Source organism: Larimichthys crocea, chromosome XVII (genome assembly GCF_000972845.2).
Source record: "Larimichthys crocea isolate SSNF chromosome XVII, L_crocea_2.0, whole genome shotgun sequence".
In the NCBI taxonomy this organism is placed as follows: Eukaryota; Metazoa; Chordata; class Actinopteri; family Sciaenidae; genus Larimichthys; species Larimichthys crocea.
Window position 1 is genome coordinate 20,700,102 of NC_040027.1, and position 25,554 is coordinate 20,725,655.

General features: G+C 40.3%; 2 protein-coding genes and 1 long non-coding RNA gene across 13 annotated transcripts in view; 1 reads left to right on the plus strand and 2 right to left on the minus strand.

Annotated features, from left to right (window-relative positions):
- Positions 1 to 1,308: 1,308 nt before the first annotated feature.
- On the minus strand, positions 1,309 to 3,944 carry s1pr4 (sphingosine-1-phosphate receptor 4). The gene is made up of 2 exons (XM_010729703.3): positions 3,812 to 3,944; positions 1,309 to 3,139 (listed from the first exon to the last, which is right to left on the minus strand). The coding sequence occupies exon 2, from the start codon at positions 2,999 to 3,001 to the stop codon at positions 1,781 to 1,783; it is 1,221 nt and encodes a 406-aa protein (XP_010728005.1). The 5' UTR covers positions 3,002 to 3,139; positions 3,812 to 3,944; the 3' UTR covers positions 1,309 to 1,780.
- Positions 3,945 to 7,098: 3,154 nt separating this feature from the next.
- LOC113747956 (uncharacterized) lies at positions 7,099 to 9,974 on the minus strand. The gene is made up of 3 exons (XR_003464021.1): positions 9,586 to 9,974; positions 8,599 to 8,657; positions 7,099 to 7,439 (listed from the first exon to the last, which is right to left on the minus strand). It is a non-coding gene; the product is annotated as an uncharacterized LOC113747956 (long non-coding RNA).
- A 949-nt stretch (positions 9,975 to 10,923) lies between these two features.
- Positions 10,924 to 25,554, plus strand: part of myo9b (myosin IXB) — a 52,550-nt gene continuing 37,919 nt past the window's right edge. For 5 of the 11 annotated variants that reach the window (XM_027289942.1, XM_027289946.1, XM_027289948.1 and 2 more), the window contains exon 1: positions 10,928 to 11,365. The gene's annotated coding sequence lies outside the window, so the exon portion shown is untranslated. Of the gene's footprint in view, positions 11,366 to 14,736; positions 14,821 to 25,554 lie in introns of all 11 variants that reach the window. The other 6 variants (XM_027289944.1, XM_027289945.1, XM_027289951.1 and 3 more) reach the window with 6 other exon arrangements.

The following is a 25,554-nucleotide window of genomic DNA, read 5'->3' on the forward strand; positions in this document are numbered from 1 at the left end:
TGTAATAATCATTACAGTGGTATCCTGTTACATATATGTTCAGAATGTCCACACAATAGCTTAGTTTATTATTTGAATGGTGTTTAACTCAGTAAAACATGCACGATTTAAATAGTTGCTTAAGTAAAAACAAAACAGGCCTCTTGACTTCTTGCTCAGGTTGGAGCCACATAAACGCTGTCTGAACGTTTTAATGGGTGGTTTTTTGTTTTTTACATATTACATGTGAGATTTCTCTTCTCAGTGGCATGAAGTAGGTGGGTCTGAGTCAGAAAATCGGTGAAGTCATGTAATTTCTAAGCCCCAATCAGCATTTAGCAACATTTGAAACCGAGTCAGATGACCGTTGGTGGGTTGTTTGGTGACATTTCAAGGCAACTGCCAATCTAATCAAATCAAAATCAAATATAAAGTATGCCTATTTTTTCTGAATTTGTTGCTTAATTAGTCATGAATCTTTAATGCTATAGAGAAATAGGCCTTTTTAGATGTAAATGGTTATTAATGATATGATGTGAGAACCCGGGCTAGTACCCATGTGTGAAAATAGATACGTCAGAAAGTAAAGTACTGAAAGTGTGAACTTTCATATCCTCAACATAGCAGCACAGTATTGACTCACCGCTACTGAGACAGCACCTTCTTCTAGCGATCTGGTGGAACAGCCAGAGAACACACTTACTTTGCATTCTCTGCCTTTTCAGAAAACCAGACTGTTGTTTCTTTGTCAAAATACTATACAATCTCACTGCAAGACAAAACATCTTGCTCCAGTACGCAGTAACAGAAGTACAGTGTAAAGCCTGTGTATCTTATAGGTGCATATTATTCACTAAACCGTATCTACCCTGCCAGACTGTCATAATGTATTTATCAATTAGCCCTGGCTGTGTGTGCCCTTGAGGCTGCAGTCCCAGCCCTCACCTCCTCTGCACTGAACTTCAATCAGTCATCCTGTCAGAAAAGCAGGAAGGAAAGAGCAGAGCACCGAAGAAAACAAGCCTTTAAAACTCAACTTAAGAATATTTCCTCTCATGTACAAAGCCTGCATTAAACCAATCAATCAACAATGATCTTGTTTTTGGCAGAGCTTAATATATGATATTTTAATGTGATGGGGTATTTAAAATGTTGATATGGTGAATTTAGAAATCTATCAAATGTTTGTGTTGTGGTCACTGTGATGTATCATGTATCATGTTTGAATCATCTGATCCGTCTGCAGGAGCCAGTGCAGGCTTTGATGATGTGTCTCCCTCCAGAGGAAATGAGAAGTAGTATACTCACTGAAAACAGCATGCGCTCATATATAGACCAAAATAAACTTTATTCATATTTCATCGGTTGTTTGTATACAATAAAACATCAGGCTTACACAAAATGTTATAGTACAATGCAGCACAGGTATGTACATTTTCCCATTCTATACATTATACACTTGCAGATAATGCTTATTGTAAATAATACTTTCTTTTTTTTTTGGCTTTTGTTTTGACAGTAATAGATATACAGTGCAAAAATATATCAATGCTACAAATGTGTAAAATACATTGAGAGAAAGAATTTCTTCTAACACAAAAACAGTCCTGCTTTTTTTGATATTTTTTCACACTTAAGGATTAATTCATATTTTTTGTGGGTTTTTCTGACAGTGTGTAATCATCAGTGCAAGTACTTGCCAGCAAAGGATTGAACATTCAAAACAAAACTAGGAGGAAACCGTTAGATAAGTATCAGTGCACATAGATCTTGTTTGCTTGGGAGGGGAGCATGTTGTGGTTTAACCACTTGAAACTGACAGGCAGCTGGTTGTCGAGCTCAGCCTATATTTTTTGGGTCCCCTGCGAGACTTGTTAGGCGTTGATGGTGGGGAGGCCACGCTCAGATTTCTGATCTTGCTAAAACTGTTCCTCAGACTGTCCCTCCTGCTCCCCGAGGTGCTGCTGGTCTCCTTGGATGTGAATTTCTCCAGGAGGCCAGACTTCAGGCAGCAGCAGCACAGCAGCTCAACGATAGCCTTCCTTATATCACTGCTTCCCAGGGTGTAGATGATGGGGTTCAAGCCAGAGTTGAGGACAGCAAGGCAGATGCAAAAGTCAGCACTTAACAGCAATGCACACTGACGGGAGACACAGAAGAAATCCACCAATAACAGCAGGAACAGTGGCCCCCAGCAAAGCATAAAGACCCCAACAATGGTGATCACAGTTTTAAGCAGAGCCAAGGAGCGGTTACGACTACGCGGAGGACTAAACTGTGCACTCTTGTGTACGTGGCAGTAGATGGCACTGTAGAGTGCGCCAATAGCCAGGAGGATGACAAAGAAGATGACGAGCGAGAAAAAGATGTAGGTCTTGGAGTAGAGAGGCAGGAGGGTGGAGCATCCTTCCAGGCTGCACACACAGTTCCAACCCAGCAGGGGGAGAAAGCCAAGCACCAGCGCAAAGACCCAACAGAGTGCTACCAAGGCAAAGATCCTGTAGTAACTCTTTCTGGCTGACTTGTGTGGCGTTAGCTTTATCATGGTGGTGTAACGCTCTACGGCAATCAGCAACAGACTGAATATGGAAGCTGACAGGGCCACAAACAGCATTCCTTCCCTGAAGAGCCACAGTGCCGGGGTGAGGCGAAACGTTTGGCTACCAGACAAACAGATATTCACCACATAGGCAGTGCCGGTGAGGAGGTCACTGAGCGTGATGTTGGCAATGCAGACGTAAACCCAGCGCTGGCTGTGGCGGATGCGGGACATGACGGCCATCAGGACTACCAGATTCTCCAGGATGATGAGAATACTGATGAAGAGGAAGACGGCCATGGATGCACTGATGTTGTTCTGGGTGTTTGAGATGGTCCTGTTCTGCAGGCGGCCAGTGTGGTTGTAATGCCGCAGAATCACATGGCTGATTCCAGTTGTGGTAGTGGTGTTGTCTGGGTAACTGGGTAAGTGGTAGATGTGGGGGCACGAGGAGGCCGACGTGAGGGAGGAGAGGACATTCATGGTGACGGCTGGGCTGGTCAAGATCAAGGCTGAACCGGGCTGGTACGAGCTGCACGGGAATTAGTGAGAAACTCCTGTGATCAAACAGGCTATCGTCACACTCTAACCACGGGAGCTCTGCCTGTGCACAACACACACCTGAGAGGATAAAAGAAGAAGAGATAAGAACGCTGCAGCATCTGTGCAAAAATCTAACGAAAGTCACCTCGCTCTCACTCCCATTTGTATGCTTCCTCAATCATTTTAAAAGGCGTCATTTAAATGTCTTCCTCGTGTGGCACCCCACCTTGCTGTGGTTAACACAGGATGAGTGAGCAGCTGCAGAGGGCATTTAAATCACCACATGGAAGAAATACAAACATTGTTTCTGACAAGAATACTGCAAAATTCTTTCATGAAATATCTTTAAAAAAAAATGCTGACTGAATAACTCCACTAATAATTAAGTAAAAACACTAATAATTAAGTGCAAAAGGTGCAATAACATCTGTGTTTTCAATTTTGACTTTTCTTCCCCTAAAACTGTCTTCAGTGACATTAATTATTTAAAAATGACTAAATAAAGTTTTTTCCCATGGTTTAATACTGTTTTTACTAAAATCTAAAAGCACAAACTTTAAAAAATGCATTTTTCCTTGTCAAATATTGAAATTCTGAAAATTCAAAATCTGTTGAAAATTGTCTGAAAACTTCAAATATTTTACATTGTATTCAAATGTTAACATAAGTCGATGAAAAATATTGCAGGTAATTATCATTAGTTTGTAGAGTGACGTGAATATGAAGTGAGACGCTGTGGAGAGTACTTACTCTGGCTGCTGGTCGTGATGCTGAGTCTCTGAGGAGATAGAGATTTTTGCAGGGCATTTTGATGGGGAAGTAAGCCAAATCGGGTCACGCACACCACACCCACACACACACACACACACACACACACACACACACACACACTCGATATGCAACAGAGAGATTGCAGTCACTTTTGTTCCATCACTTTGTAAACAGTAAAAGCAACTGTGACAATTTCACAGTTGCATACCAGTCGAATAAGTCGAAGAAGTTGCTAGACAAGTATCTCCTAGATATTTGAAAAAAAAATCTATTTTATTCTAACTGATATTTAACAATTTTCTACCAATTTTCTGGTGTGTCATGATCATCATGTTTTGCCCAGAACATGAAATTTTACCAGCAGCACTTAAAATCCTATTGCTCAAGTTGCCCTACGATAACATACGGGAAAGGGTATTTCAAAACAGGCCAGTTGTAAATGTAACGAGTAGCATGACTCAATGTTTTTGAGGACATAGATAGACATGTGGCAAGATTCATTTGCAATTACGATACAATGGCACCCGACCAAGGCATTATTACAAAAGCCTCAAATTAGACTTTATTTTTCTCAATATTTCTCAGAAAGTACAAGAGAAAAACAGGAACTCTCAATCAGATGGAAATGTGCCCCTCCCTAGGTTTCATACATCTCATCGCACAGCTGTGCGGGTATGCAGGCCACTGTCACACTATCAACTTCATGCTGTCACGATGTATGGCACACTTAACAAACCTCCGACCACGCACCAGCAGACTCTAACCACATGTCCTAAGACAGGCAGTGGCAATGAGACCATGAATACTTTCAAGTCAACCATGAACACAAAATATATACAGAGAACATCTTGTGAACACCAAGAAACTGATGCCAGACCCCAAAATCAAGAAACCACTCAAATTTGAGTAAAACCAGAACTCGTGGCTGGACACATTTGTCCTTCAGAGCAGAGTTCTCAAAGAGCTATGATTATATATTTCAAGCTTTCAGCAAAGTAGGCTCTAATTGTATCACTGCACTATAATTATCATTTATCAAATGCTTCAAAAGCATGCTAAAAAAGGTCAAATGAAACCTTTGAGAAAATATGACGATAATCATACCAATGCTCCGAATGTTTCTCTAAGAAAATATTTTTCTTGCTCATAGAAAATGTTACTTTAGCAATAGTAAAAATTGCAAGTGCATATTATCTGTCATCTTGCATTTAGCGTATGTCCATCACTGGAGTGGTTTTACTCAACAGTTCCCCACTCAAGAAAGAAGAGCACATGTAAAGACAGAAACAATACAAATAACTGAGGCCTACCTACAGTAGATAGATAGATAGATAGATAGATAGATAGATAGATAGATAAAGAAGTATGTGTAGAGCATGTAGCACTAATGAGACATGACATTCGTGGATACTCCCTATGAAATCAAAGCACCCAATTTCTAAAACAACTTCTCTTTTTCAGTCCCGAAAAAAAAAAAACCCAGACATGCATCACTAAACATTTTCATATAAGAAAGATGATACTCTATCTAAATGTAATGATAGCGTGGCGTTCTTGTAAACAGAATAAGGAAAAAGAAAGAAAAGAAACATATATAACAAGCTGCAAGCTGAGGTGTTAACAACACCCACGGTGACAGTTGAAAACGCCCTTATTCCGAAAATAACACTTCGAACTTCAAAGAAGCCTGACCACAAAGTGCGTATTTCAAACCACAACTGTGTGTGTGTGTGTGTTTTAACTGATAAACACATTCAGCCTTGGCTCACTAGGTTGTGTACAGTATATTTCACTTGAAATGATTTGGCTGTTTGAAATAGTAATTCTGCAAGTACTCTATACAGACTTTTACTTACTTAAACTCAAGTGTGCAACACTAAAAACACATTTGTTAGTAGTACATACAATACCTATTCCACTTTACTTGTTCTTTTAAAGCAATGGGCTTGCATGCTTTTTCAAGCTTTTACAGTTTGCTTGTGTCCTCAAGTCAGTCCAGTTGTATTTTTGTTTGTCTGATGATATCTACCAAACTACTCCCACCATCATCTTATTTGTTAATCCTGTTCAGAATTGCAGGGGGCTGAAGCCTACCACAGTATGTGACTGGCTGGGAGAGCATCAACATCTGTTGCCAGCCTATCATACCTAGAGTTTCAGGTTCAGGTGCACCTGCACTGTATGTCTTTGTCTATGCAGACTCTACACTGGGTAAAGTGATATCTCAAACCTAGACTGCAGCACTGCAGAAATCACAGTGAGACCTAAATGATTAGTCATGAACATATGTAGAAGTGAGAGTCCATTAGAACGGACATTACGCCAAGGCCAAGGAGTTTTCTTAGTGTCAGCATTGAGGGAATAACAAAGACACTTCCATATTTATCTTTGTGTTCAGTTTTTGGTAGTTCAGCTTATGCCCAAGCACATGCAGCACCAGACCTGAGAGTGTTCGTTTATGTTACACTTTTTACAACATTTTTTGCCATTTGAAATATTGTTGATTTGATATTAAACATAGCAAATGGGGTGTGATGCACTTTGGGGTCTTGTCAACTCAGAAAAATTGACCTTTTTAACAGCAGGGTAGAGTCAACACAGATGTTTCCAATTATGCTAATTAAGCTTCTGTTACATTTATTGCAGCAGAGCCTTTCCAGTGAACCAGCATGCGGCACAGCAACACCCTCACTATGTTTAACCTAAATGGAACAGAACCTAAATTAGTATCATTGGTAACATCTGTATTTACACTATTTTATGTAGAAATGTCTGCTGTGAAAAAGGTCTATTGCCGCTGTACTGCTGTCTGAACTGTTTAAACTTATTTTGCTGCTCCTCCAGCCAAAAATATCACAACAAGAGCCTTTGATAAGTGATTGAATTGATGGCTGACTTAAAAGGGAAATTTGCCATCCAATCAGTGTTGATGGTAAATGTAGCAATAAATTCTTCAATTCTTTAAAGTCAGCCAATTCTGCGATTTCTTTCGAAATACATTCAGTATGTTGGAAAATAGTTGCTGAAATGTGAAAAGACTTTGAACGATATATATATTACTGAAATGTGCAGTTGGAGGTTTAACAGTTTTTCACCAGTTTTCAGTCCAGGATGTTTTGGGCGGTCCTAAAGGGTGGCTCGATGACACACTGAGGCCACCCTGAGCATACCCCTGCACCCCAAGCAGAAAGATCGAGATTAATTAATCTTGCTGAAAGTGTTTCAAAGTTAGTCATGCCATTTTCTGAACACGCCCCCACAGTCCTAGAACTGAGAATACACCTAATTTGACACCTAATTTCATAAACCTGAAGATATTTTTAATCATTCAAATTTGGCTGGGTGGTTAATAACACTTTCTTTCTTGGTGTGACAAACTCAGAACACATATTTATTCTTACTTTACACAGACTTTAAGAAATATCTGCAACACTGACAGCACCAGTGTTGTCATGGAGCGTAGGAATAGAAAAACCCAAAGATTTCTGAAGATGCTGTTGTGAATCTCAGAGTGATAGGTCTTGCCATTGTCGTCTTGACATTTCTATCTCTGCTGGCAAAAATGGCCAAAGATGAATGCGGGCTGAATGGCTGCAAAACAAGCCACCTGTGAAGAGACACCCACCTGTCAATCAAAGCGACCATGCTCTAACTTTATGAAGGACAGTAAAATCAATGCAGCAGAAACATATTATTTCTTGTCAAAATCTGGCACGTACATTTCTACAATGTAACTTGACTACCAATGGTCTGGTTGGAGATTCAGCTGTGTTGGCGTGCTACAAAGGTCTATGCACTAAACACTCCCAAAGTTTTTAATTTTCTGTAGTCTTCAGCACCAACCAATGCTTACTTAAGAGATATGATGATTTTAGAAGCTTCCTCTGGAGGCAAAAGGCTTAAAAACACTTTTTTTTTCACATATGCGGTAGTACTCTAGTAGTAAACAGACTTTGATGTGTAAAATTGGTGAAGTTCCCTTTTTTTTCTGCATGGTGTGCAGCATTTTTCTGCTGTAATTCATGGGTGTTATTCAATCATTTAAAGCTGCATTTACTAGTTTTTTGATTACTTGAGTGCAGAAGAACTCCACAACAAGCTGACGGATACACAGTCCTGACATGTAGGATGGATAAACATAAGAGAGAGCCATCAGTCTGAAGGATTTCATTGCAACCAAAGTTTCCACCAACTCATAAGCACTCTTTAAAGTAGAGGGTAGGTGCTCTCCATAACATATGTAGTGCAGCCTTTGAAAAGTGTTAGGAGTTTACATACAAGTAAATGATTGCCTACTTCGACATCCACTGCACCACCAGCCCTTTCACATTACACACAGCCACTTGATTCATTGTTAATATTGAAAAATGCTGATTAGTGGAGCTTTAAACATTGGGGAAACCACCTCCCTTCCTGCTGCGGGTCTTTGACATCAACTTCCATTGTGTGTTGTGGTCAAACAACAACAAATATGAGAACTCTGTGATGTGGAAACAGTTAAAATTGGTTGTGTAAAAAAAACTGTTGGAAATTATGGACAATTTGTCAGTCAAACGACTTGATGTTTGCACTAGACCCAGAGAGCCTCAGAGGATAAATAAGGTAATTTCAGTCTAATGGTTTGAGAGGTTAGCGGTCACAATACAGAGCTTTTTATTAGGGTGACACCATCTGGCCAGTTGGTGCAATTTCTGAAACAACCCCAAGCTCTAACAAATGTGGTTGCTTAAGCTTTATCATCCAGACTTTGAGGAAACAATACTCACTTGCATGGTGTCGAGCAGTCAACATCTGGTGGCCTGAAGACGGTATTACAGATATTTTCCTGTCAAGAGGAAAACATGCAGCATCACCACGAGTCTAGATGATGAAGATGGTAATATAAGTAGAATAAAACACAGTTCTTTATAAACTGAAATATAAATAACAGTTTCTGTATCTGTATATTTTTGATTGTTGGTTTTGCATTTCACATACTAGCCTTTCTAATATATTGAGGAATGCCTTATATTAAAAAACAGATCTATGCAGTGAGCTAAACATACTGTGTTTAGTGTTTGTATTTTTTGCTGGAGGTAATGATCGAACTATGAAAATAGGGTTAGATAAAACACAGAACCTTTAATGATAGTAGTTATTAGAAGTAGTATTTGAAATCAGAAAACTTGGATGTACAAAGTACCAATAAATCTAGTAGTATACAGTTTTTTGTTTGTTTGTTTGTTTTTCTTGGGCTTTTATTTATTATAATTTATTAGAATTGTATGCCTTAATTTTATTTATGGATGCTGCTGGATTCTATTCATTGTTGTTATTTCTGTTTTTATTTGCTCTGTGAAGCACTTTGGACTGTATGTTTGCATGAGAGGTGCTATATAACTAAATAAAATGCGAGTTTGAGTCCTAAAGAATGAGGGTAAAGAGAAAAATGTCAGCTTAACAGTTACCTAGAACAGTGTATTGGCAAGATATCAGCTTCAGAAAACTATCACAAAAAACAACTAAATTAACATTTTATAAATAAAAAAATCAGCCTAACCCTTATTCATAATAAAAGAAGAGTATAGATACGATAAAATGCTGCCATAAGGGCAGAGAGGATAAAAGTGCCTTGCTTTGTTACAATGTCAGTTAAACTGCTCTGGAAGTGTGCCAGCAGTCTTTGTACCGTCAGAGAACAGCACTGGCCGCTACTAGGATGATATTATCCGTTTTAAATAGAGTTTATGAAGTAATTTTATATACATACTCACCTACTGCGTATGCATTTGGTACACCAGCAGTACAGTGGCTCAGAGAAAAACGCTCCAGAGGGTCATCAACAACGCCCAAAGGACTGTCGGCTGCCCTCTCCCAGCACTGGAAGACCTACACAGATCCCATTGTCTCAAGAAAGCCCACAACATCATAAAGGACACTTCACACCCTGGTCACCCCCTGTTTAAAATGCTGCCTTCAGGCAGACGATACAGGGCCATTGGTGCTAGAACAAATAGACTCAAACACAATTTTTATCCAACTGCAATAGCCACTGTGAATGCTGCTAAAAAATGATGTGCACAATGTTTTAATGTTTTATGTTATGGGTGTATGCTCCTTTTAGCATATTTAGTATTTATTTTGATTTTAGCATATGTTTAATTTTATTTATTTTAGTACATTTTAATGTCTCAGGTATTTTTATTCTTATTTATTCTAGTTATTTTAACAGTCACTAGTCACTTTAATGCTAGGATTTTATTGCACTGACTAGAAGCACTTTCAGTCTCGTTGTACCTGTGACAATGACAATAAAGATCTATTCTATTCTGTCTATTCTATCTTCTATTCTATTTTACCACCCAGCTATCATTTATGTCTACTGTAATGAAGTTATATACTTTAATAATTATTTAATAGTTCTAATATAGAGATTTTAATGAGCAAACTATAAAAAATAGGGCTGGATAAAAGAACATTTAATGATAGCAATAATTAGAAATAGTATTTGAAACCAGAAAACATGGAATCACAAAGTACCAACAAATCTACAACAAATGTCTAATCTGATGCTGTTACTTAGATTATATTAGCTTCCAATAACTTATTGAGCAGTGAAATGATCACATAAAATAAATAAATTACCATTTCACAAATTTAAAAATCACCATAACCCCAACTCATTCATAAAAGAAGAGTCAAAATGGTGGACGTTAAAATGTCAGTTAAACTGCTCTGGAACTGTGTCGGCACAGGTTGCTAGTAGCAACAGAGTGAGACTTTTTTTTCTCCGTAGTGACAAAAAAAAAGAGTTCATAAAGTAATTTATACACCCAGTTATCATTTATGTCTACTGTGATAAGCTTTTATCCACTTTAATAATCCACTTAAGCCGGTAGTTAATCAATCTTACTGACGCTTTGTGCCGTCGTGTAGCACTGTAGTAGTACCGCCGCTGTGATCCGGCAGAGGGCCCTGCTCTTTAATAAATGTCCCGGAGCAACAGGGCGCCTTCGTTGTATGAATCTGGCTTGAGCCTTTTTTCCTCAACTTTTTTTTTTCTCTCTCTCTCTCTCTCCGCCGCTCAGACTGCTTCTGTTATTTAGGCAAAGAGAAAGGAAGTAGCGACAGGCTAGCTGGTTAGCCGGTCTGAAAGCACACAGTCTGTCAGGAAATCGTGGACTTTGAATCTAATTCATCTCAGAGACTCGTCTTCTTTATTTAATATAAGCGTGTACGGAGGCTACGGTTTTTTTGTTGTTGTTGTTGTTGTTGTCGGTTCGTTTTATTTTTTCTCCCCACCCCGGTTTCAAACCCTCAAACTGACTCAACCGGGAGCTTTGTCTGGCTGGGACTCCACCGTTGTTAGCCTGCTCTGCTTTGGGTACAAGTCAGTGTTGGTCTCATCAAAGGAGAAAACACACACACACACACGCCACACTAACCGAAAAGCAGACACTTTGGTTAACATTAATTTTCTCACCAGTCTGGTTTGAATCGAGAGGAATGCAGTCAAGGATTACAGCAAGACAATGAGACAAACAGCCGGGAAAGGTACGTTAAAATGCTGCTTGACTTTGTTTTTTTTGAACGAGCTTGTTAAGTTTAAACGCTGAAGTGAATTTGTCGAAATATTTTTGTTTTAATGTCTTGGCTGGATATATATGTTTCCTTTTATGTGGCCACCTTTGCTTTGATAGAGGTGTTATAGGAAGTTATAATGAGGTATCTCCGTGGATATGTGCGCCTTTTTAAACGTTTAACCGTCCTTACATTGAAACTACTTTTAACGTCCCATTTTTAAAAAAAACACAAAATCGAGCTAGCTCACATGCTAACTGACTGTAATGATAATAGCAGCATGTCGCCTGTTTGGTCAGAGCCACAGTTAAAAGCATCCTGTGTGTGAATGAGCTGAGAATGTAGGCTGACTTGTTGCAGTGTAATGTCCCCAGGCCTGCTTGATAATGTGACTAACCCTACATGTCAATGGCTTGTTGTTTTGTTTGGGAGTCAGAGAGGCTCTGTTGGATTTCAGTAAAAGCGCCACAGTGAGTCGTTGACATAAACCCAACCACAATAGTTAAGAAGGGGGCAACAACTACAACTTATCCAAATTGCCAGTGTATCATCACTGTTATTATGCGCCCTCCATGGAGCACAATTTATGGCCATGATTGCCACTGATAGGTCAAGTAGTGTAATACAGCAACAGATCTATTAAGCTGGCAGATTACAGTATTGCTATCATTTTGTTCTAATATATCATATAGCTTCAATGTTCATGGGTGTGATAATTTCTGTTGTTGTTGTTGTTTCTTCCACGCAGTAGCACATTGGCATAAAAATCCTCCACACACAAGCTGCAAAACCCAAGCTCTCGCTACATGACTAACGTCTGGGTGGTGGAAAAAAGTAATCATACATAGGAACACTAAAATTACGCACATATGCACTTCACTTGGAAGTTCCTCTCCGTCTCCTGTTTCTCTGTTTCCATTTGTCTGATTTACTTTGGTCTGAACACTGTTGTGCTCTTCCAGTGGCCGAAACTAGCAAGTAATATCCTCATGATGAAATATATGTATTTAAAAGGCCGTATGTTGTCACTCAAGCTGTGACTAAAGAGTCTAAATTATAAACATTGATCTGCTGGAGAGTGTGTGTGGATGGGTTTACCCTTTCTTGGCTATTTCATTTTATTTTTAGTTTAGCTTGAGTGTAGTTTTATGAGCAAATGACTGTCGTAAGAAAGCAGTGTGGACCAGTTTTTCATCATCATATTTCTTGATTCAAAAGCACCTACAAAACATCTGTGTGTAACATGAATGCAAGTGACATCTCATTAATTAAAAGACCACAGCCAGCCAGACAGCCTTTAAATTAAGTCTTCAAGACCAAATCTGGAAGTGATTTTGACAGGAATAAAGATTACATGAATTTGTACCACATATTTGCCCTTGCAATGCCTATTATTTAAATTAATTTATAGACCTATTGAATATAACCTTTCTGAGCATTGTAGAATAATTCTGTTGAAACACTGTATATAAAATAGTCAAGGATAATAAAATTAATTTGAGAAAAAGAAAAAAAACTGACCACCTCCTCCAGTTGTAGTGGGTTGAGTTACACAGGAGGCGTGTGGCGGTTTTGTGTGTGCATCTGTAAGCCCACTTGTGGTGTAGACCCTGCCAACTGCGCTGTGCTTGTGGATCAAGCATCAGCATATTCAATCCAATCAAGGTCCCCATCTGTCATATTCCAAATCTAATTAACATCTCAATCCCTCGGAGAAAGCTTAAGAGTCAAATCTCTGTTTATTAAATTCCTAAAAGAGATGAGATGGGATGTAACTGAATTCAGATATTTTTCACATATGAACACCTACTGCTGTCTAAATGTATGAATGACATAAATTGGAGCTGTAATATTAAACAAAATGTGTTTCCTTCCACTCAGCAGCTTGTCCCAATATCTTTTAAATGATTGCAAACAGAAAACAGACCCACATTGTGTTGCAATACAGCCAGTTCTATCCCATACGTGCTTTTGAACATGAGGCAGCCCTCACAACGTCTCTCTGCCATCTTTGAAAGAAAGCGACCATATGGCCCCCTGCTAATGGCTGGTACTCTGTAAACCCCACTGCAGACCTGACAGTGGTTGAGGACAAGAACATGGTGGGGGGAAGGAAGACCAATTACAGCTCTGCCTTGAGTTGTAATTGGTCTACACATCCTGGTGGATGCAATTGTGTGAAACAGCGGATGAAAAGATAATTGCTTCAATCATGGCCGAGCCAACATTTTCTCAGAGGGGAGCTTCAAGGGTCTCAGCTTTCATATTCAACTTTATTACATTTATTTATTAGCCCCTAAATCTTACCTTGTATGTTATTAGATATTAAAATACACACAAATAACTCTATAAATCAGTCTTATCTCAGCTAAGCTTTGTATGTTTTGACAGTTCACAGAGCTGTTGGTTTTTCTGTAGAGGCGGTGTGTTGCCTATTGTAGTATGTCAGTGTGTGTTTTTAAGAAATGTAGCTCTGTAGCTGCTTTGGACCATCAACCTAAACCACATTAGAGGAACTTATGTTGTTTCCTAATGCAACGCTTATCAAGCAAGCTTCTCTCTGCCGTGACACCACAACCACAGTCAGCAAGATAGTTGCTCAAAAGTATAAAATGTTTTTCTCCAGGCAAAATATAATGAAATGGTGGGCAAGAAAATGAGATTAGGTTATTTTTGCATTGATGTCATGTGATATATCCCACATATCAGTTTAGCTAGATGTTATTTTAGGTGACTTCCGAGGTATGTGTGTGTCTGTGTCTGTATAATAAAAGCAACATTGTGAAGGTTGCAATCGATCTGTCAATACGTCTGCTCTTATCTTCTCTGGGTTTTCAAGGTAAAATGTGTCGAGGGGGTTCCTAGAATTATGTGAAAAGTCTATGTTGTCTCTCACCACACTTTGATGAATCATGATTAGTTGGTGGGAAATTCAGTCAAACTGATGGTTGTCTTTTATTTTGTATGTCAACAATGCCAACCACACTGGCTTTTTAGTCAGGTTTCAGTCGAGTTTTTGGTGTATATGTGTAAAACCCCTGCAGAATGAATGAACGATTATGAAGATATAAAATATAGGTGTAAAATAGCCTTGTTGTTTGTAGTCTGTCTGCCTAGTCTAAAGACGTAGACGTAGAGTTTGTGCTCTTTATTGTAACCCTGTTTATGTGAGTTCAGTCTTCGGATGGTCTTGTGACTGTGTTCATCTTTTTTTTTGCGTTGGACTTTGACCAGTTTAAGTCTCTGACAGAACAAGGACAGCAGAACAGGTTGAGCCATGCTGTGCTGTGGCAGCAGAGTTATTTATAATGGGTCCCTGAGCAGCATGCGTTTTCTCTATGCAGTTGCTGTACTAGGCCAACATGATGCAGACTACCTGTGGAATGACGCATACACCTGCAGTCCCATGGCCCTGCAGAATGGTCTCGGTCAAGATAGTTGAGTTAGAGTTACAGCTAACTCAACTATCTTGAGGCATATGCAACACACTTCTTGTTACTTGATTAATTCTCTAAGTCAAGTACAACATCTTATTTGATCTGATAGATCATTTTTTATTAATGTGTGCGAGGTGGGATGAACACATTAGCATCACTAAACGCTACATGGTTTTGAATTTTTTTTGTTATCCTATGTTTATATCTTTTAGTTTTGTCCTGTGAAATTAGTGTTTCCAAAGTGTCCATATGTGTACTACTACACAAAGCATACTGAAGGGCTGATTGCTAAGGGCTTGGCAAAAAAGTCAAACATGTAGAGGCTTGTGTTTCCATTACGTGTGTGCTCATCAGGCAGATGTCTGTATCACTGTGTTACTTACAGTGCTGCTTAAGAACACCAGTGTGCTGGGCTAGTGTTGGGTGTCATTCTGCCTTTTTGTAAACATGCGAGCTGGTTCAGGTGCTAGTATTCGAAGTTCAGGAGACCCGAACCGAAGATCTTATATCACCGAGGCTTTTGAAAAAGCTTCATCTCTGTATCTTTTCATCACAGATGTTAATAGCGGATTTGAATAGGCTGCAATGGGTAAAAACTGGAAGATTACCCATCAGGACTACCTGTTCATTCAGTAAAGCGAGCTGGGTAGGTGTATGAGGGGAAAGAAGGAGGTCAGAAAGGAGAAATGGGACACCGGTATGTGTGCATATGCCCGCTTTTGTGTACATACAGTGCGTCAGCGCTTGGTGCAATAATGTGACAGGAATGCTCGGGGGGGGGGGGATCTGCATTTCTGCGGTTAAAGACGGGAGGGCGAAAAAATAGCCTTGCATTCTGCAGAAAGCTGCTGAACGAGCTTCACGCTGTGGATTCGCAGTGACCTGTATTTTGTAGAGACCGGACCAGATGGAGAACGCAAGCATTAGAAATATTTGTGAGCGACCAAGGCAAGTCGAGCGCAAGTAGACTATGCGAGGTAAAGAGAGGGAGAGTGGTGAGGTTTTTAAAGTCATCAATTCCACAAACTCCTTGGTAACTTGGCTCTTTCAATGTGGCAAGCTGAATTTATGGGCTTTATAAATAGACCCCGCAGTAATGATAGGGTATAAGTGAGGAAAAGGCAGACTGACTGTTTAGGGATGGCCTACTTGCATTGCTTTTGTTTGTTATGCCTTAGTCTTCACTCAGGCATCATCGCTGGGTCCAAACACATCCAGTCAAGATGATTGGGATCAAAGCTTGATTGTGATGATTATGATTATACCAAATCTGCCTGTTTAGATTCTGATTATAGATGCAGTTATAAGCCAAGCAAAGGTTGTAACCAAAATATACAAGTCAAGAATTTTCCACAGGGGAAGTGAAAAGTGGTCTGTCAACGTCATGGAAGACATATTTTAACCACTTTCAGGCAGCTTGAGCATGTTGAATTCATATGGGATTTAGGTTAAAGTCTATATGAGATACTCTTTTCTTTTTTATGACCCATCCACAGTGTGTACGTTACCTGGCTCTCATCACGTTTAGTAAAGCGAGAGAGATCAACAATAACCCAGTTTTACTACATGCAGGGATAGTTAAACTTTTTTTTTGACATGAGGTGGTGTAAGTTACTCTCCATTCGTGATTTTGATGCATGAGCTTGAGCTCCAGCAGAGACTTCTGTGGTTGCAGATCTCCCAGTTGAGAGGCAGCAACTTGTCAGCCAAAAATGGAGCAGCAGCCATCTACACAAGGCCACCAAACAAAACACATTTCAGCTCCAAAAACTGTCTGCAGTAGATTATGACATCTTTTGTCCGCCACTTGTTTCTCAACTTTGTTTGCCGAAGCGTAGCGTGTCCTGCGCATCAGTTTCTCTACTGCTCAACAAAACACGCAACCTCTTGCAAGAAAAAAAAAAATCCAATTTGTGCTTGTATCTCAGATTTCAAGTGTGACATACTGAGTTGAAGGGTTTCTGTCACTCATTCCCTGCCCCCTCAGTTGCAGTGGTCACCCTCAGGAAGGAGACTGGTGTGTGTGTGTGTGTGTCTGTGTCTGTGTGTGTGGATACAGATTGACTAGTTGATGGCTGTGGTGAGTGCTGTAACCTCCCCCTCCATCCTCTCTGCGGTCACTGATCCTGTCCCTTGGCTCTGGATTATGGGTAGAGAGGGCACACCCTGAGGCTCTGTTTGCTGTTACTCTGCACCAGAGTCATAGCCATTACAGCCTTTTTTTTATTTTTTTAAACTTACTTACTTTTAGTATTTTTGTTATTTAAAACACTTGTCTACAACAAGCACATTCGATCATCCACCATCTAACCCATCACACCTGCTTTATCTTTCACTATAGTTAAACTATAAAAGTCATGCAATTGCCTTAATGTAGCTGACCGACTCCTAAATTTGTAAAAGTAGTCTGGGTTGTTTTTAGTACACATAAAACGTTAAAATATATATGTACATTCTGAAAATACATTAGTCCTGTCTGTATGAGAAAGAGAAAACATGCACATTGAATTATAACTAAGTAGTGATCGGGGAAATTTAAGTTCATGCTGTTATCTTTTTTATGTTTACTTAATAAAACTGCATTTGTGTATCTCACGTATTGTGTAAACGCAAATACTGAGGAGGAAGTGGATTTAAGAATGACCTTGAAGTTCTAAGACTCTATAAAGGGCATGAAACCGTACCTACTCTAATATGAAATCTTCTTTTTTATAATTTGGGTTGGACTTTACATCTTGGTTTAAGAGTTACGGGCAGGTCTGAGGAAATAGACTCCAACGTAATTCCTCACTCGCCCCTTTTTGAAACGAATTGAGGAAAAAATGAATAATCTCAGCCAGACAAGGCGGTAGAGGTGACAAACCATTCCCATTCTATGTGCCAGGGTAGAAGCATGCCAGTGTGTTACAGAGGACAATGGTGGCGGTCTTAATGTGGTATACCGTGTTTATCCTTTCACATACTTTTTGAGTCCCGATATATTAATACAAGCCATGTTTTTGGGCATGTATAGCACTTTGTGTTCAGCATTGGGCTTGAACTCTGTCCAAGTCTGGTAGCTGTAGCCCAGTCTTACCGCTGGTAATGCCTTCAGGGCTGTGAACAGTGACAAGAGAAGTAGAAGAGAAAAAGCCAAGCACAGACAAGGGAGGCACAGACGGGGGGGAAAGAGATGGAAAGAAAGAGACAAGTTGAGGGTTGAAGGAGAGGGAGATGGAGCAGGAACAGTAGACCTTGGCTATGTGCTCCACATTGGCTGGGCTCTGCTCCCTTCTGTTTGTTTTTACTCTATTTTTACAGTGCAGTCTGGTCACTGATGAATGAATCCATATGTAAGTTACATTTCATTCAGGATGTCTGGTCCAGGTGGAAGAGGGGGAGTGTTAAGAGACATGATGTGACCCCGTACTGATGAAAATAAAGGCACGGGAGAAGAAAATGCGGCGTTGTGTTTGACATTGCACAGCATCAGTTTTGCTCGTGTTTCTTCTCTTGTCTTACTGTCACTGACCAGCCCACTTTAAAACATACAAACAACGTACATGATTTAGGAAAAAAAACGTCGCTCTGGGCGTACTAGATGTTCGAACAACGTTATCCTTTCTAAGGTGCTTATCATCCACATGTTGGTGAATCTGTCAGGCCACCCAAACATAATCAGGACACACCACAGGGAAGATGTTTCCAATAGATTACACTAGCTGCACCACATATACTCTATTGTATATTAGTCGGAGATTATTCTTTGTTGACTCCTCTTCGTTACAATACCTTTTTTTTTTTTTCTTTTTTTTTGTCCACCTGCTGCTTTTTGTCCCACTAAGTCCAAACTGGGGTCCAGGCATATAGAAAATGTAGAATTCATTGAGTTGACATATATATATTTTTTTTCTTGCATTGATTTGAGCCACCCACATGAAAACATGGTGCCACAGAAGAGGTTTCTATGTTGGCTTGGTTAAATCAAAAGTTTCTTCCTGCTACCTGTGATACAGTACATCCGCACAAACAGAAGCAGTTTTGAGATAATTTTGGGCTTGTACCCTGTCGTTTGAACTTTTTAATTCAAAGGAATAAAGAAAAGTGTGCCTGTGTGTGTGCCACATGCATAATTGGCAGCAGGGCTAAGAGATTTTAAAAGTATGAACTTGGTGCAGTGCAGTGACTATTCTGGTGCTACAATGGAGTCATGTGTTTGGGAAGTGTTTTTAGAGCAGGGTAGCCCACATGAGTGAGCGTGTACAATAATCCCCTCTGTCTGCCTCCTTTCCTTTCCTTCGCTTCCTTTTCTCCTCTTCCTGATTTCTGCCTGCAGCTGGCCCACATCTCCAGACAACATACTGTATGTTTGTGCGTGTTGTTGCGTGTGGTTCATCACGCTGAACGGGAAGGAAGTGTTTCCGTAACCGGAGACCATCCTGAGCAGCCGCTGTTTACCTGATATCAAATGCACCTGAATTAAATAATCACGTCGTGTAAATATTAGAATTTATCTAGCTAGAAGGGAAACATTTTTTCTTCAGGCTGATTGCATTATACAAGGGGTGGACAGAATAATGTGAACGTCTGCTTAATGCTACCCAGTTTCGTAGCCAGTTCAGAATTCAGAGAGATGGCGATTACTTCATCTCGCTCAGTGTTTCAAAGTTAGTTTCTGAATTCATCTGACACGTTTCATTCACTTCAAAATTGTTGCATGACTGCTCCCGTGAGTGGGCGTGGCTTCAGCGCATTCAGCAGACACACCCCCACAGTCCTAGAACTGAGAATATTAATTTTTACCTGATTTCGACACCTAATTGCATAAACTTGTCAATATTTTCAATCATTCAAATTTGGCCGGGTGGTTAAGGACACTTTCTTCTTTGGTCTGACAAACTCGGAACACATATTTATTCTTACTTTACATGGACTTTAACTTGACAACAGAAGGGAAAGCATAAAAAGATGTGAAAATGATATATTTATCACCTAACATTAAGAATACCAGCAAATATTCCCATTTGAGCCATCATATTGGTATTTTTGTTGTTTTGTCCATCCCCCATGGATTATATATAAATGTCTACAACGCTAAAGAATAACATACCAGTGGGCTATTGTCATTATTTTACTGTATTTGTTTGCAGCTGGTCTAAACTAGTCTATTAGTCCAACATGGCTTAGATGACTGGTCCGGAATCCCCTGTCACCACCAACTAGCGAGGAATCCCAAAACAGCCAATCAGACCCAGCGTAGCCTTCTGGGTTGAATTAAGTCAGACATGCTATGGCCTCACTCGTCTGGTGTATTTCATGTGGACGCTGCTGCTTTGAATCTAGAGTTTCAGCTCATCACACTGATTGAAAACATATATTTTTTTCTGTCTACCATCTTGGTTGCTATACATGGTCTCATCCCAGTATTAACTCCAAGGATGAAAGAGACTTGAGGCTCGAGCCTGTGCGAGGCAGACGTTCAAGGCTGGGATATTATCGCGAGGACGTTTGCATTACATTTGCATGCGAGCTTCACTGTGCTCGGTTGGAGCACTCTGCAGCATAAGTGTTTTGATAAGATACAAAGCACTTGTGATATTTTGTGTTTCATTCAAACATATTCTGGTTGCCGTTATGTGTAAATCATTAGTTCTCATAGTTAAAGAACGAGCTTCTTCTCCACTCTCCTCTACTCAGTGTGGCTTTGCATCTGGACTGAGTTAAAGCAGCTGTGCCAAATGTTAGGCGGTGTGGGAGCAGAAGGGGGGGGGTGACCAGCAGGGGGTCGAAGGGGAGGCATTGGGGGGTAGATTCTGTGAAAGATAGTGGTATGACAGGAGACCGGAGAGATGGAGGGAAAGGGGCGCAGTTAAGGAAGCAGTTGAAAACACAGCGGTACAGCAGAGGCAGACGGGTGGCGAGACACGGGGGAGTAGTGTAAGGCTGTACTCGGGGCCTCTTTGGATTACTGACCTACTGTGAAATGTACATAAAGTTGAAGTTCATAAAAGCTGTGGCTAAAACCAAAGTTGGACTGACTCCAGCCAGAGCGGAACGAGCCGACACGTGGAGGCCTCTGAGAAGTAAAGCAGCCGCGTTTGTTTTTCAGGTTGTTTTAAGTAGGTTGTCCAACATGTTTGCAGGCAGTCCCAGCTGTTGATGTTTACCCCTCGCGCTCGACTTGGGATGATCCGTGTGTGATACGGGGTCATACCTGCCTCCGAGGGATTTCAAACGCACAGGGGCCCACTTCAGTTTGTCAATATATGACTTAGACACATGATATCGGGAGTGGCAGATCAATGGAGTGCACTCAGATGACCGTGTTATAATTGATTAGCATTGTCCCTCGCAGTTAAGGTAATTTATGGTGACAGACGGCTGGCTGGCCTGAGTTTCCTAATGATTTTGAAAATCAAGTGGTCGTTGTGATTATGATGTGATCAAACGGTGTTTATCTCAAAGACTTGGGCGAGTTGGCTTAACGTATCATCTGCGAGGTCTTTCTCTGTATACTCCTTTTCTAGCGGCTTAATTGTCAAGAGAAGAGGATTTTGACCATGAGCTTGGGCTCCATATTAAATGAATAGGGTAATATCAACAAGTCAAAGGCTGGATCCCTGTGGCTCCTCTCTCCTTTATCCTCGTCTTTAGACGGAGGCAGCAGATGCTCCTCAGCTCTGGTTTTATTGTGGCCAGCCTGGGAGCTGACTTGAAAAACAGGAGGGGGAGGAGAAGGAGATGAGCTTTCAGTGCCCCCCCTTTTTTTTTCTTCCTTTTACTTCACTCTCTCTTCATAGGTCTCTCTATCTGTGTTTGTCTTATTGAGCCCAGTTGGTGTCTGCTAGATGAGTTAATTCCCTGATTGAGGTTTTGGTCCCCTTTTTTTAAACAAAAGGCTGGATCTTTGAATAGGCCACATGGCTCTAGTGGGAGGGCTCTGATCCATTCACAGCCATTTTGAGTGCATCTGCACTTCCTATAGAGCCTCAACCGGGCAGGCTGATTTACCACCACTCTCTGCAGCAACATGAGCAATATTTATCTCTATCACACACCAGTCCTCAGGGCATTTATGAATCCCTGAGAGAACACACAACACACACACACACACGCAGTCAATCTGTACTTCCCTTGCTTGTGTCTCTCATTGTGCCCACAGGACAATACAGCCTTCTTTGGCAAAGAGCCAGCCCCTCTCATTTCCATTAGATCATGCAGACAGAGTTGTAGTGGCGATGGATACTTCAGTGGTCCTAGCTGCACTTTCCCTAGGGAGAGGAGAGGAGCTCGGTCTACGGCGTTGCAGCCAGGTTCACAGATGTACCCTGTTGGCGAACCAGTGGATTTTAAAATGCATGACATTCAGTGTCAACAAAAATTATTACATTCAACTTGAACACAGATGTTTAAATGGTTAACCTCCTCAACCCCACAAAGCCTTTGAGGGTCCATCATTATAAGCTCATATTATTGGAACAAGTGGTGTTTAATCCCACAGAGCTTTATTTAAATTCTAGTCAAGGTCTCAAGATTTCCACAGATATAAGAAATGGCTAGAACAAAGACTTGAAACAAGCTTTATAGGTCTCAGTGTCATCTAAAAATGTATTTTTTTTAAATATTAGAACTACTTGAGAAAGAGGAATTAGCATTGAGTTGGTTTGGCTTTACAGAGTTGTCAGATATGTATTTTCTTTGTGTGAAAGTGTGATTTTCCCTGAAACATCTCTTGTTACTACAGTCACAATCACTGTCTACAATTACACCTAACTTGCTCATCCTTTGTGAGTCAGATCCAGAAATGTCTACTTTATAATACTCATGATGGAGAGCGTAGTATGGCAGTTACTCATTAGCTGTATCAGTACTGTACGGGACTGGATCCAGGAGAAAGTTGAAGAGTTTGCTGTTGATGTTAAAATATCTCTTACAAAGACACTCCTCTACTCATGAATCCCTGAATTACCTTATCTTTATCTCTTGGTTGTTGTTTTTTTTGCCTCAATATGATGTTTGTGTCTAACTTTGACTTTTTATAATACTGGGAGTCTTCTGACTCCTTGGCCTTGAGCAAGACTCTGAACTCCAAATTGCAAAATGTGTGTGTCCTGTGGTTTGTTTTTTTGGATTCGAAAATTTTCCAGTTTCGACACACACATCAAGGGATCACTAGATCCATAAAATATCAGAAAATGGTCAAACGCCTGCTATTTCTTTTTAAAGATCAATTTGCCAGTTTTAAATTATTTATTTTGTACACATAAAACAAAGAAAAGCAGCAAGTCTTACTTTTGAGAATAGGAAATGTATGGCACAATGATTAATCAGTTATTAAAAATAGTTGCCGGTAAATGTCATCTTGATCGACTCAGTGATTGTTTGTTTCAGCTCTAGTAGTACTGATGATTTTTCACAGGTCATCTATTACCTTTCCTCTGTCTACCAATAAAGTTAGGTAAATACTGTAATGTAGAAAAATGTTGACATCATCCTCATTTACATCAGTTAAGTTGGTTGTAGTATTCCAGTTTTTAATCAGTTGTTTAAAACAAAAGGAATGCGCCCATATCTAAAAAGGTAATACATCAATGAGGGGTGTAAGATATATATGTGAGCAGATAAATTATTGCAGTCCTATTGGTCCAAATGTAAACAAACTATTGAACCATTCAGACTTCCGGTTAACTCAAACCGCTGTCATTGTCTTGCTGTGACTAATTACTTCCATGATAGGAGCTGCTCATAGTCCTGACTCATGAGATTTATCAGTGACGTTGAAGAGGAATGCACACCGCTGACTTCATAACTTGTTTCCTTTTGGTTCACCTCTGTGTGTCAAGTGTGAGGCATACAGCGAGAGAGACAGGAGGAGTGAACCAGAGAATTACAGCTGGAGTTCACTGACCCTCTATGTGTCACTGGGTCACTCACTTCCTGCCAGATCACAGAGTCAGCTGATGGTGTCTCAGCACTGACTGGCCACTCTGTTTTTTATATATATATATATATACACACACACAACACAGTATATGAGTATGCCAGTCTTGGGACGTCCATTAGCAAGAGAATGTATTGTCTGTAGCAGAACATAACTCACAGCCTTCACACATATCAAAGTGAAATGATAAACACTATAACAACTGGCCATATAAAGGCAAAATATTCTTTTCTCTCTCCACTAATTGGCACTCTTTACTTACTACTGCTCCTCCTCTTCCTTCTTCCTCTTTGGGTGGAGCTTTCCTTTGAAGGTGGGTGAAGAGGACAGAGTAGGAGTTGGGAGACAGTGAGTAAGACCTGGTTGGTTTATTTCACTTCTGCCAGTGACTGTAAAACAGCTCACTTCAGTTATAATGAAGTTAGAAGAGGGTTGTGTTTTTTTTTTTCTTCTCTCTTTTCGAGTTTGGCAAATTGGTATTTACTGTTCTTCATTCTTCAGTGTGCGAGTGCATACGTGCGACATACTTGTATTCAGTTGTTGTATATTGCGCTCTTAAAATTGAGCTTGCCAAAATTATGGCATATTAAATGGGTCATAACTTTCAGTGTTAACAACACAGCTCAGTGAAATATTGACAACTCCCCGGGCGACTGTTTCTAAAAGTTCCTGTGTGACAGTGGATTGAAAATCAGCGCAGCCGTCCAGACGTGAATGTGTGTGGTCTGGGAAAACAATAGAGATAGGCGCTCAATCTGGAAAATAAATGACAGTAAAGAAAAACTGTAAACCTTGTTTTAAAATAGTGCTACATGTGTTGTACTCTTTATTTGTCTTACTGATGGAATTAATTACTCCAAGCCTATTCTCCTTGACTCAATAATGAGGAGTTGGGTGGGATGAGGTTAGTGAGTCCAGTGGGGATGAGTGGTACCGCCTTAAAAAAAAAAGTCCACTTTAAGGAGCTTGTTAGTAGTTAATGCCTCCTCCTGCCCACAGTAAGCAGCTAAAGAGCCCCTCTCTACCCTCAGTTGTAGTGTCTTCCCATCAACCCACGGTAAGCGGCTAAAGTGCCATGCATGAGCCTACACAAAGCAGACAACCCCGGGTCTTATCTGTGGAATGCTGGGCATCTTTGCAGAGGATCTCCTCCGCAGGGAGGAAGCTGCATTATCTCAAAGCCTCCGTCTCCTTTGATTGTCCCCTAGGACTTCTCTCTTTTCTGACTTACTTTTAGATGTTTACCTTTCTCTTTCTCCGTCTCTCCTCCTGCCCTCCTCTGTTTTTTTTCTTTGTTCAGTTTTCATTCTGTCACTCCCATTTTTTTTTTCTCTCTCTCTCTTCACACCAACTGAGATGAAATGATTTACGTCTTACACACAGATGCTGTAGCTTTATGTCCTTGTCCTTTTTGAAACTAGTTGAGAGCACAGCTCAGGAGTTAAAGTGACAGATTTAAACCAGACAGGGCTCCATGATGGAGGATAATGATGATGCTGTCTTTTGTGGTCTCTACAGTTTTGCATGCCTTGGCATTTTACAAGCTTGCATGTTTTTGGGACTGTGGTCAGCTAGCCTGGCAAATGCACAAGCTCATGATTCTCAAGTTGCTCTATTTTTCCTCTAATTCTCCGCTGCGACCTAAATGATTCCAGAGTTGGCTTTGTTAAGATATATTTGTCTGTGCAGTTGTACGTAGTTGGTCCATTATAGCATGTTGTGGTCTTTTGCATGCGTCAAACCTCAGATTCCAGATATTGCTTATGCGTGAAAAAGAAAACTGTATCTGAACACAGGCTTCAACA